The 15,312-nt window shown below is 39.3% G+C and overlaps 1 protein-coding gene across 4 annotated transcripts in view; it reads left to right on the forward strand.

The window, feature by feature from the left end:
- The window catches only part of ZDHHC14 (zinc finger DHHC-type containing 14), a 110,553-nt gene that overhangs the window by 51,866 nt on the left and 43,375 nt on the right, over window positions 1-15,312 (forward strand). For 2 of the 4 annotated variants that reach the window (XM_026044377.1, XM_026044379.1), the window contains exon 2: window positions 5,984-6,156. In XM_026044377.1, the coding sequence (XP_025900162.1) occupies window positions 5,984-6,156 (173 nt within the window). The remainder of the gene's footprint in view (window positions 1-5,983; window positions 6,157-15,312) is intronic. The other 2 variants (XM_026044378.1, XM_026044380.1) reach the window with 1 other exon arrangement.

The raw sequence follows: 15,312 nt of genomic DNA on the forward strand, positions 1-15,312 counted from the left end.
TGGGGGTATTTTGTGTGTGGGTGGAGGGGTGTTGAAGGAGATTGTCGGCTACATGAGCATCGCAGAAATACTGACCAAAAAACAGATGCACTGAAGCCGTTTCATAATTTGAGGACCAGAAAGCTCATGTCTTCTCCCACTTCTGGAAGCTACAGTGCAGAGATACCATAAAATTAACAATTCTGCCTTAGATGAGACAATTTTTCATCTTTAATATTGTAAGCTAGTTAATGTGTTTTCTTTGCTAAAAGTGTCTTGACATTCTGCTTGACTTTACTGCTTTTTAGTGCCTTGCCTGCTAACAACAACACCCATACCAAAATAAAATTCCTGTAATAAAACAAGCTGTTCTTGCTGCACACATTAAATTGCAAAGGCAAGAGGACAGAGAGAGATTGAGGAAGGAAAAATAAGCTTCCCATTACCCACTGGAAGCTGCTCTGCCAGCAGAGGTGCAAAACTTCTGTATAACATCATCCAGCTGTTTCTTATGTGGCCTTTTTCTAGGTATGGCTTGTATGATTCCYTGTTTTTGTAGTGTGTTATTCCATGTTGGAGTTGCACTTTTTGATCTTCGTTTTCCCCTACTCTTAATGATAACTGTGCGCTCTTTCTTGTGGCATCACTTTCTGCTGTAGCTGCAGATGGGTGCCCAGAGGGAAGCTGTGCAGTGCACTCCGTAATTCTGAACATGGTAAAACACTGTTTCAATGTCACAGCTAGAGCACATCTGAAGTCTCCAAAACACAGGTTGAAGTTTTGCACTACTTCTGATAGATCCATGGYACCACTCTCGGGGAGTGCTTCTCTGTTCCTACATCTCCTTATACTTTCCCAGCACTTTCCCTAACAGCAATGCCAAACACAGTGATGTGTATCTGAGCTTTTGTTGGAAAAAACACCGGAACAAACCTATCCCTAAACAGTGGGATTATTTCACTCTGATCATTTCCTTTGTCAGGTTTATCTGCCTGTATATTTTCTCTRTGGGCAACCCTCAAGATGCTGTGCCCTGTTTTGCCCATCCTTCCATATCCCGCTGTCCCTTTTATGTTGTGGTCTAGATGGACTTTGACAACTTTCTTTATATTGACAACTTTTTGTTAGAAAAGTGTATTATTAGCTATGGGTTTTCATTTGCCTTTGCATTTTTGTGGGTATCTCATGGTCTATTTTAAACCTGCTAGGATCAGCATTATAATGTGGTTTCACTAGAGGTGGTGGTTTGAATGAAAAGCTGCCTCCTACTGAAATGGAGGTTTCTTTCCTCCATCTCATCTTCCCATTTCCACTTGTTCTTGTCTGTGCTTCTGTCTTTTGCTTTATGTTCATATCAGTGCTCATAAGACCTTTCAAGGAGCATATCTGACTTACTAAAAAGGCAGAAAGAGAACTGAATGTGATAATTTTCTTAATTTTAGTATACTAAATCGACTCACAAAAGAACCCTACCTATAGAGATTTGTATTGGCATAAAGTTAGTTGTTTAGGAACAGAGTGGCTTGGGACGATGAGGAGTGGGAAGTGAAAAGGAGAAGTTGAGGCTAGATCTAAATAAGGGCATAAGGCCCCGCAACGACCCCGGGAGCTCCTCTGAGGGGGAAAGCAGCGCCCGGGCGTTAGCTGGAAATACGTGGAACACGGCCCAGGAATCGCAGGGCAAGTCTCTTACTATTGGGGATCATCTCTACACCACTGGCTACTGGTGAGTACTATATAAGGAAACAGAAATTTAAGTAATGATGTTGGAAAAGGAACATCTTTAAAATTTCCCTTTTGATTTCTTCTATACTTACTAGATTTTGCATATACTACAATACCCTTTTTTATATTTGCTGCAGAGTGTTTTCGACATATGGTGTTGTAATACAGGTCTCTTTAACCAAGCTCATAGTGCATTCTCTTTTTAATTGGTTTAATTAAACATGATGGTTATATGTTTGCATAAAACCTATATTTGTGTTTTCTGTTTCCCTACCTACAAGCACTAAACAAGATCCCCAATTTCAGAGACATAAAAAGAAAGACTTTTTTTCCTGCCTTGTAGTTAAGTGATGGATTTATCAGTTATTAATGGGTTTAATGATTACAAGGTTAGTCCAAGTTAAACTCCTTCCAGGTCTCTATCATCTTTACTGGATGGATTTGTCATTCCGTGTCTCCTTTCCAGTGAATGACAACTGTCAATGATGCCTGCTCAGAAGGGCCTTAACCTTTCYGGCAAAAGTCTACAGGCAGCTTCTCTTTCTTTCCTTTTCTAGTAAAAGAGGTTGAATGTTGCAGGCTTCTTGCTGTGTCCTCTCTTCCACRCAATTACTTCATGTCTGTTTTTCCGCAGTGGGCTGCATGGTTATGCACTGAGGAATGCTGCTGGGTGGTACAAATTGCTTTTGTTCTTCTGCATCCCTAGTTCAGGGGGATGATACTTGATAATTATCTCTTAAATGCCAGCATGTTTTTGTTCTTACCTAGCTGTGACAGACTAGTCTTCCAGCAGATTCATTTCCCTCCTACACTCATACAGCCGTTCACATGTTACTTCAAAAAAGGAGATAAGAAGCAAAGGGGGRAAAAAAAAAGCAGGCTGGTTTCTCTATAGCCTATTCAAATTTAAACCTAAGGTTGTGTTGCTGATTGCTTTGTGCAAATCCTGACATTGTTCTCTGAAGACACTATTTCATTTGTAAAAGTTATCTAATATTTACTTTTAAAAAAGCACTGAAAATGCCATGCAGAAATTTCAYGTAAAGTTTGAGGAAAATTAATGTCTGATGGAATGCAAACTCAATTGAAACAAGTTTAATTAACAAATTTGAGCTAATGTTAGGAAAAAAGCTTTTTTTTTTTTTCTGTGTATAGTATTTGACTATTTTTAGAAGTAATAGCAATGAACTATTGTTTTGGAAATAACAGTGGACTTAGGGTAGCACTCAATACATTTTTATGTAAGAACAGAAATTTTATAAATATGCAAATATGTTTTTGTAGATTGACAAATTTTGAGTTTTGGTTTTTAATAAATCACATTTTTACTGCATTTTTTAAAAATAACCTTGAGATATTACACATTTTTTTTCTCCTGCTTTTCTCAAATGGACCTGTGAAGGAACAAAGGGGTAATGAAATGGAGCGTATTTAGCTGTGCTTGTGTTCCCTTTGCAAAGCCCAGGGCAGGAAGTTTCTGGGAGCTTTTCCCCGCAGACCTGTGTATGATCTGTCATTATCTATCTGCATTGAAGTTCCTGAAGCAAATTCCACAGAGTGCAGTCAAAGGCAGCAAGTGAATCGGATAGATACTGTCTGTCTTTTTTGAATCTAATTGACAGGAATTTGAAAAATCACTTGGCCTCTCTATAAGATAGAAATGATTAGGCCCTTTGCAGGCCCAGGTAATGTTAGGTGGCCTGTTGTTACTCCAGTCAGGCTGCACTGGGTGGTTCTGCCTAGGTTTATTATTAGCATCTCTGCAAGGACTAGATTTACAATTTGATATAATTTCAAAATTGGTCAAGGATTGGGKGTTATTGCTGGTGATTACGTCTGCAGGCTTTTCTACAGGCTTGCACTGCAGAAGTACTTCCAGGTTGGTAAAACCAGWCTTGCTGTGGCCTGCAGACACGTGGGAGCAAACCCGAGTAGCCTGCGCTTGCACGTGCTGAGGAGCGCCGAGGGCCTCGCGGGTGTTTCGCACCGCAGACGGGCTGTCGCTCAGCMAGGCCCACATGGGGAAGTATTTTTCATGGCTCTTTGGCTGTGAAGCAGTCATCCCTTTCCTGCAGTGAAAAGCTCTCTTGTGAAAGCTTTCCTGTGCAGGCTTTCCCTCAAAGTCCTTCTGAAGCTCTTCCTGCAGTGCCCTTCAGTCCCATGCTCCGGGCACCCGCCGAGGCTTCCCGGTGGAAGAGCGCAGCCGGGCCGTGTTGCTGCGCCGCCCCAGCGCCTGCCCGTGTGGCGCGAGCCCTGCTGTGCCGTCCTGAGCTCATCTCGGGGTGCTGTTCACGTGTGCACGGCTCTTGTTTGGGCAGTAGATTTGCACAGTCGCCGTTTCTTTGGTATGCGACATCAATAATGCAAGAGAAGTATAACAGCAGTAACAGCACTATGCTATATTTAGCGCTCTTTAATGTACGTGGTCCTACTAATCCTTTTAAAAATATGTTCCTGCAGCATATCTGTACACTTGTTGGAGCCTATTACAGAGGTTTTGACTTCAGTAATCCTTTGTGGCAAGAAATAAATTGAGCAGTAGGACACTGATGTGGTATGAAAGCTTCTGTTGGGTTGCTTGTTCTGTCTAGTTTCTCTGATAATTAAGGGAATGAGGTCTGTGGCTGGGAAGGGTCTTGCTGCTTTAGTTGGTGCTGAGTTCCTGGGTATGGGTCTTGGAGTGAATTTCTGAAATCGTGTGTTTGGAAGTATGTTTCCAAATATTTGTACAGCCTATTTTGTATATAAAATGACAATATATCCTCCACTCCCTCATCTTCTTTTACCCCATTTTCTATCTAACCTTTCCTAAGTCATTAGTTACCCTGGAACATCCCATTCATGTAGGGTGAAGGAATCATTCTGTTCTCAGGGATGGCATTTGGTGCCATGTGGTGTGTGGGTTTGATTGCCACACGTGCTAAACCCCGTGTGCCCCATGCGTAGCAGCACTGTGCGGGATGAGGAACGCTTGGTACGTGGTAGCTGATCCGCGTTTCCCTTCCCTTGGTCCACCCAAGTGAAGGTGACACTGTTGTCACTGCCTGTTCAGAGTTCCCGGGCAGGCTGAAGCGAGCGCCACATCTGAGCTCTCAGTTAAGGCAGAGAGTTCTGTGTTTCTCAAACACAGAACACAAAGTTAATTAAACTTGATTGATACCTGGCAAGTTTGTATGAAACCCTAAGGCCCAGACCTTTTGTTTTAGGCTTATGTTGTAACTTGTCATGCAGCTGTCAGATGTGTGAAGCAGCCTGTGCCTTGTGCCTTCCCTGCTCATTTGTAAGAGCCTGTGGGAAGCTTGTCTGTGCGGTGTCTGAAATGCTGCTGTAGTGCTTGCTTTGTGACTCTCATTAACCACAGTGGTATACAGTGTAACGGTATACAGTGTTCAGATACTCGCTTTCAACAAAACCATAAAGATTAACAGATGCTTATGTTTGTTGTTTAGATTCCAGCGCCTCTGTCCATGGGGATTTTATTACATGTGGACTAAAGAGAAAATTGCTTAGGTTGTTATACAATCTTGTAGCCTTGTAACTATATTGTAAAGCTGGTAACCATAGAGCCTTTCTGCTATAGTGGTRAAGGGCTGTTGCCTTTGCCCTAGACCACCCGGATGATTCGTTCCCATACAGGTTGCAGTGTCATTGCCATTCTGCAAGTGGCTGAAGAGGCTTACTGAGTTGCAAGAAATGGATTAAGAAAGAGAATTAAAAGATTTTGAGATGCCATCCACTGTCGCTATCATATTGATTTATGTGAAGGATGCTAAGAGAAATGTGCCATGGGTGCAAGTTTTTGAGCACTCTCGTTTTGATGGGTATCAGTTCATTTTACTGACATAATTACATTTTTCGCCATGGATAATTTCATAATGTTATTTGCTTTTACTTTTTATTGCTAGGTATCTTCAGGTTACTTCCTTTTCCCCTCCAATTACTTTGTGTAAGTAAGCAGTAGTTGAACTAATATATGGACTCATAATCTTCTATACCAAAAATATTTCCTTATGTAAGTTAGAGTATTACAGGTCTTGGTGAGATCATTGCTATGCTGTTTGGACTTCTATTTTACTAAACAAATAATGAAAAATGTCTGAAGTGTCATGAATGCATAAGTGCAAATTTCAGGCTCAATAAAATTAAGAGAAACAATCAAATGCAAAGAATGTCTCCATAACATGAAGCGATTTCTTGATATGCATTTATAATGGTAAATGTTTTTAAGAACAAGTTGCAGTATTTGTTATTGATTCCATGTTTGTTTTTTCTTTTCCAGTTGTCCCTACTTGTCGGAGAAGATTACACCTGCTATTCCTGCAATTGGTGGGATTCTTTTCTTTTTCGTGATGGGGACCCTGCTGCGCACTAGTTTCAGTGATCCTGGTGTCCTCCCACGTGCAACACCAGATGAAGCAGCAGATCTAGAGAGACAAATAGGTAACACTGAAGGTCTGTTGTCTCTTCGCTTTCCTCCCAAGGGTGTTATGGGCTTTGTGAAGGCAGTGTGCTGCTCTGCTCATGGCAGGAGTTACCCCTGTTTTGCCACAGCAGTTGTTCTGGAATTCTGATGTACGATGGCAATATACTGATCCCTGTGGCAAGGCTGGTGGTCAGGTCTTCACTCCGAAAGACAACGAATAAAATGCTGCCCCTGGAGAGAGAGTTACAACAGTGTAGACTTTTTGGCAGGTATGGTAGAAGGCTGTAGCGCCAAGAGTAATTCCTAAAGTGTTTTAAGCAAGAAAGCTGATATTGCAAAGATTCTGAAATTATWCATTCTGTAAAAAGAAATGTACGCTCATAGTTTAAATGAATTTAATTACATTGTTATTTGTATTCCCACRAGGTCAGGTGAGTCTCTATATTAATATACAAGTTGATGCAGTCTTGGGACTGTTGTGCTTCAGTCACGGTAACAAAATGTAACCATTTTGCCTATGCAAAGGCAGCCTGATTACAGGAGTAAGTAGATTTTAATCAACCTAGCTCTTTGGGAGAATTGCTGCCTAAATTCAAATTCTGGAAATTCTGTATCTACAGATGTGCTCAATAGGTAAAAAATATGCTACCTAGATAAGAAATCACAGGACCAAACTGCACATGGTTTGCAGAGCTGTTTGGTAACAGCTTATTTTTAGTAAGCAAGTAAAGCTTACTGTGATCTACCATACTATATTAAAGTCCTTGGAAATAACATGCTTAGAAGTTGCTTCAGAGGAGCTGTCATCCATGTAACTGAAAAGACAGAAAGTGAGTATGTCCAAGCACTGCAGAAGTCCCTGTGTGGGTCCTTGATGTTTCTTTCTTATGACTGAAGAATTTGAGGCTTTGGCTACTCTAACAAGTAATTTGATGCAGTAGAAGCAAATGAGTTGACTAAAGCTGTTGGTGCTTCAAGTACACTGTGTGAATTTGAGACACTTACTTCAACCTAGGTTTCATATGGTTCTCTGGACTAAAAGTCTTCTACAACACTTTTTTTGATAACATTTTTAATAGCTTACAGCGTATTCTTGTAGTTTGAATCTTGTGGATTCGCAGCAGATTTTCTTTTGTCTACAGGTTTCAGTTTCAGAATAGTTGGAGTTGAAAGAGCGTTTTATTTTTTGGAAAGACAATTTATCTTTAGCATGGATATTCTAAGAAGTAGGATTTCCAAATGCAGAATTGAGTTAATTGGTTGTCATTACACTGAAATAATTTTCTATCAACAGTTTTGGAAGGTCCTAACCACAGCTGTGATGGTACTTTACAGCATATGATGAAAAGCTGCTGGTATAGTAATCTGTATTTTGTGTATATCTCTGTAAACAGTAGGATTTGAGTTCTAAAGTGGAATCAATGCATCTAYAAGGTATTAGATGCAAAGCTATTTTTGCTTATTACATATACTGTTTGTGTGGTTTTGAGGCTTTTGAAGCTATGGTCATGGAGCCTCTGTGAGAGGAAATTTTTTTTGCCTGGCTTTGCAAATTCTGGGATGTAGAACTTGTCCATTTTTATAGAGCTGGCAAAGCTTTATAAAACCAGAGTGTTCTGTCAGTGAGAATTCAGTACATGTACGTGTTGCATTGTCTTTACTCATTGCTTGAACCCATTGTGCGTGGCCGGGGCGAGCGCTCGTTGCCCCGAGGTTGTGTTTAGCCAGTCATGCCTTTGCTTTGGGCAAGGACCCAACGTGGTGCACGGGCCAGGAAGCAGAGGCATCCTCCGTGACTCAGACATTGCAGCCCCAACTGGATAGATTTAGTTGTATGAATTTCTTTTGTGTGGTCGCTTTTGGTTATGGTATTCTAGGTAATTTTAAAAGGCAAACTTGAGTCAATCTAGTTTACATATTATAAATCAAAAATAGGGGAGCCTTTTGAGGCCACGTTCTTGCCACAGTCAAAAAAATATAAAGTAAGGACATGAAATGAGTTAATACCAAAGAATTCCCTTCAAACACAGTAATTTGAGTCTTTTTTTGTCTATGTAATAAATGGAATTCCTAATATTCACAGAATATAGATATGTGAAAAATTCCAAAGTTCAAATTTATGTTGAGTTTATTTTTTAGCTTTGCTATTGCTGCTATTGAAAACATTTTTCAAAATCCAAAGCTGCGTAATGCACTGCATGCAACTGTGTATGTTGCTAAGATGGGTAATGGTATTATATTTATGAAATTGGATAGGAAAGGATGGCTTGTGAGGGGGAGGAAAAACCTATCTGAGGACTATTTAGGAAAACTCAGAGAAAAAAAAATATTTTTTTTTCTCCTTCTTCTGCCTCATTGTCTTGCCTCTTCCTCCTGAAYGTTATTCAGTGTGTAGGAACTTGTGGGAGAGGAGGATGGAATTCAGACAGGTTTGAGTGTTGCTTCTTAGGGTGTTGCCAAGAGAAGAATGTCTTTCTGTATCATGAAATAGTGTTGTAATTTGTACATAAGCTATTACACAAAATGTAGGAGTGATTCAGAAAGCCATTTTGAAATTGAGTTTCCCATTTAAATGAAAAGATTACAGCAATTGATGCAAGTATGGTAGTTTTGTGTGATTTTAAAATGTTATTTTTCTTCAGTTTTATTAAGGCGGTATTTGGGAGGCGGTAGGCATTCTTTTTCAGTAGTCATGGTAATGAGATAAAAAAATACTATTGGAATATAAATATCATTATTAAATCTTTGAAATCTTAAAAATGTCTTTCTAATAGAATAACTGAAGGCTTGTTTGAGGAACATGGATTTCTGTGAAACCTCTATGCTTTGTGAGTGTTGCTTGGCCCCAGTCTGCCTTGGGCAGCTGTTTAACTTCAAGAATCCCAGCACGGTGGAGCCAGCACAGCTAGGCTTCCCTAGCAGATACTCCTCTTGGTTTCTGTTGTCCCGATAAATAACAGATTTTGAACAGTTTCCAAAAAGTGAAAGTAGATGTTTCTCTACCTGATAGGAGTTACTTAAGGTATTTCAGAAAGAAAGCAGTGCTGCTTTCTAAATAACAAATGTTTTTTTAAAAAGTTAAAAAAAGGAGAAAATGAATGTCTCAGTTAAATTTTACCTTCCTACTTTTTTTTTTTTTTTTTTTTTACATCAAGTTGACATTTAAAGGTGATTCAAAAATGAAAGCTTAGCAATTGCTAGGTGATAATTTAGAAACCACTTTAGTCATCATCTGTTCCTACTGAACACCACATCTTACGTATAGGCTTAGTCATACACATACAGCAAAACTTCAGTGTTTGCTGGCCCCTTGCTGGCCCTCTGAGGGGGAGGCCRCAGTGCCTCATCACATGCTCTCATCGGGTAGGGGTGCAGGAGGGCCCTGTGTGGAGGCCGGCGCTCCCGAGGCCTGTTTCCCGTTGGAGCTCGGAGAAGGGAAGACATGCGTGTCGGAGCTTGTTGACCAGCCATCTGTTTTTTCATCTGGTATATTAGCCAATTTAAAATAATTTGCAAGAGCCCGCATGTATACAGCAAAATTGGAAATTGCCGGTGGGTTGACTGAGGTAATGATAGTGTTCTGGGGAGGTACGTCGTGTCCTTAATCTTTAAGTGTGTTCAGACGGCCTTGCTTACCCAAGCCAGGCTGAAATACGGCTTCAAGGCGGGGTTGCAATGTTATAAATTCTGTGATATGATTCTGTGATAAAGCGAATGATAATGTGATGGGAATAGAGCATCTGAAAACTCTTTAAAGCGCAGAATTTTGTGGAGAGTATTACTTTAAATCCACTGATAGCAGAGAGAAGCTATGGGGCTCTGTTTTCTTTTCTCTGTGGTTGGACAAGCACTGATGATTGGGAGAGTAGCTTAGAGCCCTTGTAATGAGAGGTCATTATAAGGGAAAAAAAACGTTTATGAAGGAAAAGCTATTTCATGATGAAAATTACCTTAACTCTGGTTAAGGTAAGAATATCCTTGTAACTGCTTCCCTTGCTGTGAAATGTTTGCTGTGTGATAGAGGAGAAAGATGCTTCAAATTATTCCAGTTGCAAAAAAAAAAAAAAAAAAAAAAAAAGAATAATTGTCATAATTCCTTGAGCTGCTTGAATATTAATGAAACAAAGTCTTCCCAAGCAGGGCAGGAGTTTGCTACTGGTGTTTGATACAAGGACTGGGGGGGAGAGTAAGATGAACTGCAAAGACTCGTAGCACCCATTTAGGTACTGTCCTGCATCCCCAGTCACCTCTGCAGGTATTTCACCATTTCTCTGTCTGTATCTGGAATTACTTAAGCTCTTTAGGCAAAAAAAAAATGACATTGAAATCCATTAATGAAGGCACTGCTGAATTTCACTGGTATGAATTTCAGTGGTATGATATGCCAGTGATAGAACAGTGGTACAGCTGAAAATATTGTTTCAAACAAAMAAAAAATCCTATTATGTAGAGTAGTTGGGCTTTCTAATGGAAAGGCACTTTTTTAGTAGTCACACATAAAGATGATAATGCCGGTGAYGAGCTAAACCAGATTGCAAGTAAGTCACTGGAGTATAACCAGCTATTAGGATTTAGTTGTCTTGCTGTGACAGATATTTTTCATTAATATATCCAGCTGCTTGGTGAAATGCATGAACAGGTACATTTGTATGTATATATTATGTTGTGCAAACATTCTGTAAAATGTATTTTAAATCTAGCATTTATTAGGGGATTTTCCCCGACTTAAACACAGCAAATGAATTCCTCAGTTTCTCATATCCACACATGCAATATTTAATTGAATCCATGTTTTTTAAATAGCCATGATGTAATAGTCATTTTAGAGTTATCATGATGTGCAATTTAGTTCTCTTATGGAATGGCAGAAGTATAAACAGACTGCAAATGTTAATTGGGTAAGTTCTTGGCCCCCATTTGATGGATGAAGTTTTTTGAATTCTTGCTAATTGGCACAGAAAGAGGCTTATATCTGTCATCTTCATAATCCAATGGATATAAAGATATCAAAAAAGGTGAAGTTTTAGCAAAATGCTAATATGCGCATTTATTTATTTATCATTTGCTTGCTGGAAGAGCTATTTTTTCTCTACTCCAAATGAAAAAAACTGCTATTTACACCCCTTTTCATTTCCTAGGGGTTTTGATTTTAGTTTTGGTTCTTTATGATAGTGTCTTTGGCTATTGATAATTTTTGTTTACTTTGGGCATTATTCACATATTTACCTGCTTTCACTGATTTCTATTTATGGGATTCCCTCAAACATATRACTAGAATTGTTTCCCAGATAATCGTAAACGTGTGATTTATTGCTTTGTATTTTAGATAGGCATGAAGGAAGAAGCTTCTTATCATTCCTCTACACTAGATGGTAGGCATCTACCCATGCCTACATTAATTCCTCCATTCTACCCATGCCTATATTAATTCCTGGCAATTTTAKCAGTTTCAGAAATGCACTGTTAAAATGTCAGGTCTTGTTCATTGAAAAGTCTTCTGGGTGACTTTACTGCAGATACAAAACTACAGTAATTCACATTACCTGCATATCATCACCACAGTATACTAAGTTTTTAAAATTGAAATTTTGGTAAGCAGCTTGAACCCGAAAGTGCAGCATACCCRTACGTAGCTTTTCTGAGCAGCCAGGATTGTGTCTGTGGTATTTCTGAAAGATCTTAGGTGTTTGCTGCCTTACTCAAAGTTTCCACCAAAGGTGTCAGCTCATCCGGGAGAGGGATCCGAGAGCGCCGTGCTGATTCAGGTGATTTCTGCCTTTCCTCTTGTCAAAGAACACGTGCACAGGCTGTGACCGTGTACAAAACGGTGGGAACTTGTTATCTGCAGTGACTTGTTCATCTCTCTGYGGTAGCCCAGTACTCTCAGTAGTTTTATACATGTAATTTGTCACACTCTAAAGAGTTGAGGCAGAATTTCTCAGGCTGGGCTGAGTATGGTGGAAAGCAGCAGTGGTAGGTTATGACAGGCTTCAAAAAAGCCCTCATTATATGCACAATACGTTCTTGAAGGGTTCAAATTAAGATTACGCAGATGATCTCAAATTGACATATCCTGTTGTCCATTGGAAAACTCTTTATTTAGAAATGATAACATATATGAATACTGGGATTTTTGTTTTGTTTTGGTTTTTTTTTTTGCTTTTAGCATAGCTTCTATGAGTCCCTGGAGCTATTGAAATAACTGATAGGCAATTCCTTCGTTGCACAGTGCAGGCCTGGAGTGCTGGAGGGGGCTGAGGATGTGCTTTACCCATGAGTCTTGACCCCTGTTTCTGCAGAAGCATGTGCCTCCTTTAGAGTCTATTCTGTAGCTCCTTTTTGACACTTATATTATTGCATATGTTAAATGTATACAACCTTCCCTTCCTCTGCTTCTTTTCAGCCCCACCTCCACGACTCCTATCGAGGTCCCGCTTACTGTCTGTCTTTTACTGTCTGTCCCTCTTTCCTCTCTTCCTGGTGCTGCTTCCCTTCCTCCAACTCACCTCATGTTTCTACAGTGGGGTTTCCTTGCAGCTTTTCCTGTTTCTGGACCAGGCAGGTGGCTCCTTTTTCTTGTTGAGGTTCTGGGAGAGGCAGCCAAGATTTTTGGAAGGTAACATCCCTGGTTGCTCTAGAATGGCAGAGCGTTCCTAATCTGCTTACAAAATGAGTTAGCTTTCTGCCTCAGAAAAACTCTGAACCTGAACTGTGCATCTCTGCAGCCACTACTGAGGCTGTGACTCCCCCACACACATACATGCACCTTCTTCTCCCAAAAAGTATGCAGAAAGAGTTGCTCCCTTCTCTAAAGTCTCAGATATGATGGAACTATTAAAAATATTTGCTATTCATTTTGCCTTCTGAAATATTGAAATGATTTGGTGAAGCATCTGAAAACCTTAGAATGAGGCGACTCAGGCTACTGTAGAGTCATTTAAAAAGAAAGATGAAAAATAAGATTATAATGAAGTATATACTGGGCATCTTAATCAGTGTTGCTGTGTAATTTCATTAATTTTTTTCCATGGAATTGTACATGAGGAATAGGTACAAGCTGTAATGAGAAAACAGAGAGGCAAGTTTCTGCTCAAGGAACTAATTCCCCTCTTCTCAAGGGGCCATTGATCTGTCAGGAAATAGGTCATTTCAAATGAACGGCTGAGAATAATCTATTTTTCCTAACAGAAAYGGACTGCGAGATACAGAATTCTGGCCAAATGCACAACAAAAGGTATAAGCTGGATGCTGAAAAAGACAAAGATTATATGAAAAATGTAATTATCGTTATTGACTGGGAGAGTGGCCAGAATATTTCCATGTGTGAATGTTTCAGAAGTTGTTTAAAACARTATTGCAGGACTTGTTTCCCTGGCTCAAACCACTGAGCTGATCAAACCCACCAGCTTTTTGGTGAGCAGTAGCAAAACGGGGAGCCTCCAGAAAGGCCGGAGGAATCCTGAAATGGGGGATATTTTCCCAGCAAAGGTGGTGTCTAGGCCTCAAATTCTCAAATAATTCTCCTAAAAACAATGTGTTTAGTGAATTGTTTGTGCTCTAACAACAGTGCACACAGCAGTGTGYCTCTGATCCTGCACAGGGTGGTCTCGGATACTTGAGACCTGCCTGTCTCAAGTGTCACCCTCTCACCGTACCTGTCTCTTCAGGAAGGGACACTTTTCCGCTTTAAAAGAGTCCGAATATAGCAAGGACATTCTTCAGGTTTTCATTCCTAATTTAGGCCTGATTGTTTTAGTTTATGTGCATTCTCACTATTTATTCTGAATGACCAGGGGTCTTGGGGTGAATTTCTAGCTTCTGCTTCCTTCACCCTTTCTAAAAGCCTAAAACTCAACATGTTAGCTATACCACCAAACCATATCTTGCAGTTGTTTTTGTCTTGACTAATTTTCATTGATGTTCAAGACTTCTCTCCATTTCCTCTCCCATCTTTCATGTATTTTGAAATGCATAATATGATTTCCCCAGAGTCTTCTAAAATTAAATCTATGTGACCACCACAACGCAATATTTCATAGCATTGCACAATAATCTARGCAATTACTGCTTATGGCTACAAGTTGTCTATGTTTGTTTTCTTCTCAAAATGGTACCAGCTTGATAGGTTCTTCATCATACCTGATACTGAATGTTTTTACAACGTTCTTAAATTATATTCAGTAAAATTACTTTGTACACCAGCTAGGTCTTTCAAAAAGCTCTTATATTGTATTTTTTGTTTTGTTTTGTTACATATATATCTAGGAGAGAGAATTACATATTACATATATATACATATATATCTAGGAGAGAGAATATGCTTCACATGAAAATACTGCACTTCAGTAAGATGATGCAGTTCTACACTTAAGAAAATAATATGTTGGCTTTCCAAAATCAAGGCAGCAAATCCTTTATCAGAAGTCAGGAGCAATCCCTCCAGCCCCAGTTGGCAATATACCTTGCTAGATAGCAGATTAAGAATTATGTGAAGAATGAAGTCAGCATTAGTCTAAGCTGGGTTCCCAAGATTTTTTTGTTTGTTCCTGAGATCATTGTCTGGAAACTGAGAGTGACATTCATTTAGGTTCTTTGCCCTTAAAGAAAGAAAAAAAGGGGGAAAAAAAMYCCAGTTTTTCCTCTTGTAGCTCACTGTTATTATGTATGTAGTTYAGATTTAAATCATTAAACACAGAGTAGGTTTAAATGTTTTACCAAGTTTTTTGTTTGTCGGATACTGTAGTTCACACATACAGGTAATTTTTCATTGCGTTATCTCTTTTCCTCAGCAGGAAACATTAGAACCACTTCAAGCTCATGTTTTGTGATGTTACTTTTGATAATTTGAGATAGTTTCCATGAAAATTTGATGATAAACCTTGCATATGTTCCTTGGTAAGTTTGTGTAGGGGCAATCTGGAAAGACTTTCTAGAGCCTGTTTTATCTAGGATCTGATCATAAAGGAAATGTTTGCTTGAAGAATGAATCCTGGTGCTATGTATGCACAGTTCGAGCCTCTTATTTAAACATTACCTCCAATTAGTTTTCAGTATAATATTTYGAAAGAATTAAATAGATTTTGTTTATTTTTGATGACTCCCAGACAGTGTCATATCTATATTAAATATTTGAAGCAACTTTCCTACAACAATTCAAATACCTCAATCCTGAAAATGTGTGTGTG

Source organism: Nothoprocta perdicaria, unplaced genomic scaffold (assembly GCF_003342845.1).
Source record: "Nothoprocta perdicaria isolate Ctin4 unplaced genomic scaffold, notPer1 scaffold_36, whole genome shotgun sequence".
NCBI lineage: Eukaryota > Metazoa > Chordata > Aves > Tinamiformes > Tinamidae > Nothoprocta > Nothoprocta perdicaria.